The sequence below is a fragment of the Macrobrachium nipponense genome, chromosome 31 (genome assembly GCF_015104395.2).
Source record: "Macrobrachium nipponense isolate FS-2020 chromosome 31, ASM1510439v2, whole genome shotgun sequence".
Classification (NCBI taxonomy): Eukaryota; Metazoa; Arthropoda; class Malacostraca; order Decapoda; family Palaemonidae; genus Macrobrachium; species Macrobrachium nipponense.
In genome coordinates this window covers 7,357,639-7,362,449 of record NC_061093.1, presented here as the reverse complement: position 1 = coordinate 7,362,449, position 4,811 = coordinate 7,357,639, and the positions used below count along the sequence as shown (strand labels likewise).

General features: G+C 36.7%; 1 protein-coding gene across 1 annotated transcript in view; it reads right to left on the bottom strand.

Annotated features, from left to right (window-relative positions):
- Positions 1 to 4,336, bottom strand: part of LOC135206586 (uncharacterized) — an 11,004-nt gene extending 6,668 nt beyond the window's left edge. The window contains exons 1-4 of the mRNA XM_064237927.1: positions 4,289 to 4,336; positions 3,772 to 4,091; positions 2,112 to 2,217; positions 1,850 to 2,017 (exon numbers count right to left, since the gene is read on the bottom strand). Of these exons, the coding sequence (XP_064093997.1) occupies positions 1,850 to 2,017; positions 2,112 to 2,217; positions 3,772 to 4,091; positions 4,289 to 4,336 (642 nt within the window). The remainder of the gene's footprint in view (positions 1 to 1,849; positions 2,018 to 2,111; positions 2,218 to 3,771; positions 4,092 to 4,288) is intronic.
- Between the last annotated feature and the right edge of the window lie 475 nt (positions 4,337 to 4,811).

Sequence of the window (4,811 nt, the reverse complement as noted above, 5' to 3'; positions counted from 1 at the left end):
ACTTAATTACCTCACTAGAAACTAATGTCGTTGAGTCCAATTTTATCAATGAAAGTCATGACCATAACATAAAAATCAGGAAAGGCGCGTACAAAAAAACCGGATCTGTAATTTGAAAAGAACTGTGTAAATTGGTCAAATTCTAAGAAAGGTGTTAGTCATGTAAACTTGGTAGATATTAGTCCTTAGCACTAGAGACTTTAGCTGCCGCTCTCCTTTGACACCTGTGGCTATGTGTGTTCCGTATTGTCCCCCTAGCATAGCACATATTCTGATTACTACCTTTATGTACCAGTCCTTATATATATATATATATATATATATATATATATATATATATATATATATATATATATATATATATATATATATATATATATATATATATATACATATATGGAAACGAAAGCATGCGAACATGTTTCACAGGAATACATTTCTGGCTGTAAATAATTGTTTTCCGAAAATCAAGAACGTATCTTTCTAATTTTCCACAATTTACAATCATTTCCATTACCAAATCAAATAGAGTAAAAAAGAAAACTCTGAATTATATATCACTACGAAAGGAAGACAGGGAGAGGGGAATTTTATGGGAACAGAGAAGCATATTCATATTGTTTTGACTTGAAATTTTTATCAAGGAAGCCTTTTGTGGAAAACTTCCATTTCTGAGCCAGGCTTCTCTATCTATACCCAAATACCTTCCCCTTAAAACTACTAGAAAACCAATCACTTATGATTATGTTCTACTTGAATTTGCCCGACAACAAGGTCTGACATCCTTTTATTTCATCTGATTTAATTAACTAATTAAGACGAGCAAGGAGTTGAACTTATGGAGTCTACCAAAAGTCTCAACTCATAATTCATTTGGTAGATTTATTTAATCAGATTAAATATATGGATATACTCCTAGGTATTTGTTAACGCTTACATTCAAGTATATTATAATCATAAGTGGTTGTTTCTCTTACAAACTGACGTGCAGGTGCCTGGTATGGATGTCAAGTTTATCTTCATTGAAGCCTGGCTCAACATGGTAAATTTCCACAAGAGTTTTGAGACTAAGTCGCTATGACCACAGTCTCGTGGAAGCAAGGTTTCTCGCCGTCAAGAGTTCTTTTCGTAGGATAATCCCCGATATTATTTTTTTTTTTTTCATCAAAAACTATTCCGCATACGATGAGTTATCCCACTGGCTTCCATTGTTCACAGTTTGAAATGAAGGTTAAGTACAGAATGAACTTGATAAATTCTCCCCAAACACTTTCTGTTGCCATGTTAATTCTCTTCACAATTAAGTAGAAATTAAAAAGTCGCAGATAGGTGATGGATTTCCTTTTTATATCAGTATTTAAATAACACGGTAATTTTCTATCATTCTTCTGGCCAGAGTGATAATTTTGCGTACCATTTCAAGGAAAAAAGAATAAATTTGTAAGTAAAAGATGGATAGAAAATTAACAACAGGGAAAATGAATGGAATGATCCGGCAGATGACTTAATGAAAATCATTGCTATGCAAGGGAGGGAGGAGAGCAACAAAGTAATAGATTAGCCACTATTCGTCACACAACGATTCAATTTCAAAGTAATAAAACAAAGTTCTTATGGAGTTTGTTATTCATTATCATTTCTATTCAGATATGCAATTATTCAAACACTGATAAGTTAAATAATAATGATAATATAATGGTGGAACGTTTGTTCTCAAATTCCTATTGTGATTCAAGGAAAGGCCGTTCTGCAAAGTAGCACAAATGTTGTCTTCTTGAGGTACTGCATTATGCTTGAGGGGCTTGATATAAATTGGGAGAAGAAGACTTAGTCTCAGCAGTCGTAGAACCTGCAGCAGCTGCATCCTCCTCGGCAGCGAAGGCGATCTGGTCGAGGACGAACTGAGGAATCGGGTGGGGGAATTCGGGAGCCTTGGGAAGACTGTCTGACTGAGGCTGGAACCCTTTTTCATCGGCACGTACGTCACATCAACGGGAGTTCCGTCGGGGGCGGTGACCTGAAGACACGTACAGGAAATGAACAAGAAGCACAGTGTCTTTGTAAACACTCAGATTGGAGACAAGTATTAAGTCTCGAATGCCAGAACTGACCTCCATCGAGAAGAACATGGTATCTAAGTTATCCAAAATCAGCAAATACAAGGACAATTCCAAATGCAAGAACTGATGCCAAAATGCACTTGGTATCCCTGGAACACTTTATGAAATAAACAAGACAAATCATTTCACATCTAAGAATTAACATAAACAATACGGCAAAATCGCGAAAAACGAAAATACATTGAAATTTCAGCTGCTAGAATTAGCATCAGAGAGAGCGTGATGTTTGTAATATTTTCAAAATATGCAACAAATCGACAATTGTAAATTCTATAACTAGTATCATCATATCTTTTAAAATATCATGTTTGAATGATGATTTTTTCCTGTCTGCAAGTTATGATGTGTAAAGGAAAGTAACTATCATTATATTTGAGTGAGGCTTGAAATATATATATAAGTTCAACTTCGTTTTAAGATCATTCCTTCTTAGTGAAAGACAGCAGAAACGAGGTAAAGACCGCAGCTAACGAAGAGCTCAATGTAGCAAGATCTATCTGCAGTATCGAATGATAAGTTTTGTCTTGATGTCCAAACCTTTTTACTCGTAGATTGCTATATTTCCTGTAACATGTTATCTGCACGTTCATCTGTTCACCGGCATTAGACGTAGGCAATTGCCATTGCTTTGAAAGGGTTAATCCAGCTTGTTTAAAAAACTTGTGAAAATCCTTGGCCTTTAGTGACGCAGAGAAGCTAAGCTTATGGGTCGGTTCGCAAATCTTTGGGAAGTTAGCTGTCATTGTGAGAACGCTATACAGCCAATAATCATCCAAACATTATGTTAGCTATGCAATTATGCGCAACTCAGAAAAATAGTAAATTCATGTTCCTCGTATAAGATTTTATACCGGAATCAGTTACAAGCCTGGAAAAAAAAGACCTCTCTCACAAACAAGAGAATGTTATCAAGGATAATATTTTGTGACTGTAATATCATAAGTAACACTATTTACATATATGTCTTCCATTAAGAAAAATATATATAATGTTTGTATTCTACGTCATTGCTATATTCGCTGAATTGGGCATGCGAGTGCCAACTAAATGAATCAGAACTTGCTTTGGATTGTATGTTTTTTATATTTATTATTTTTTCTCAATCCACAAATAGAAAGAAAGAGAATAGGACAGGAATTCATACTTACTTCTAGAAGAAATATTTTAGTCTTTACTGTGTTCTTATTAACAAGAGAAACAAAAAAGAGAATTTAAGACTTTATTTAGGTGCAGAACATTTTCTAGTAAAGAGAAATTAAGGGAGGAGAGATTGAAACTCAGTTCGACTTGTCGTTAATGCTAGTCCTCATTGGATTTTTACTGTAAGAGTCAATAAAAGAGGGAAGAAGGAGAGGGAATTCACGAGAATTAGTTTTGTTAATATTTTCATTAATCAGAAAAAAATAGTGGGAAGAGAAAATCCACATTTACTTGCACCTGTAATCATTTAATCTCCATGAGGTTTGAGAGCTGAAGAGGGCGAGAGGAATTACCTTCTTAAGTATACCTTTGCTATTTAATGGTCAAATCATTTGTTACTATAAGGAGAAATATGTGGGAGATACTCATTTACTAGGGAGAAAGCAATGCCCACTGGCAGTCGTGGCAGTTTTATTCTTAGAAAGTAGATAGAGCTCAGACTCATACTTACTTGTAAACTTCCCGCTGTACTACGGAGCCGTTTGTTCCTGTTGCGGATCCAGATCCAGAGACGACGATCCCATTGTCGCCCTCGAATTCGAATTTGAAAGTTCCGTCTTCACTCTGGGTTCTCTCGTCCCTTAAGATGGCCACTGGAGTGGAATCTTGACTTCGGCATTTCTTTGGCCTGCTCCTGGCGCCGCGTACAGTTGAGATTGTACTTGGAAGAGGTGGAGTAGTAGATGGAGGAGGAGGTGGTGATGTAGGTGGAGGAGAATAATTGTACTGTGGAGCAGCGATGGACAAAGTTGCAAGTGCTGAGATGATGATCTGCAGGAAAACGAAAGAGACTGAGTTTGTTTAGGTGCTCAGTGCATCTGAAAAGCGATCATTTTTGAAGGCACAACAGAGCTGGAATCACAATAATCAAAGAAGCTAATGCTTATATAGAGGTTAACTCCCAAGTCAGCTAGAAACTCTGGTATCCTCAAGGAGGACATACGAGTGGGAGCAATCTCCTTCGCTACTATCTTCATCCTGGAGGTGATGTTGGAAGACTGGTGGAGGCAGTGCATGGTGCATTCCTTTTAATAGAGCATTTTCCCTGTGGAAGGAATTCAGATCAGTCCTCGGAGAAAGGCCGCTCGTCTCTCTCTCTCTTCTCTCTCTCTCTCCTCTCCTCTCTCTCTCTCTCTCTCTCTCTCTCTCTCCACCCTGCATTTACTTTCTCATGAGCAGAACCATGTTTGGACGAGATCCAGATGACCTCAACTTAATTACATTTCATATTCTGGCTGTGTATCTTCTGCCTCTTGAAGCAGCTGTCCTTAAAGCTCATTCTAGTTATGCTGTTACTTTCAGGAAACCACATCTTGATCCCCGGTGCACTACGTGAAAAGTATTCCTGGTGTATCGGTATCATTCGTAAAAATATTTTTCTATACATATTGTTATGATGAAATTATGAATATTTTTAATTTTATTTATTCTTTACTAAAGGGTTTTACCACAAGATTATATAGTTGCTCTCATTATTTTTCTGAACACATG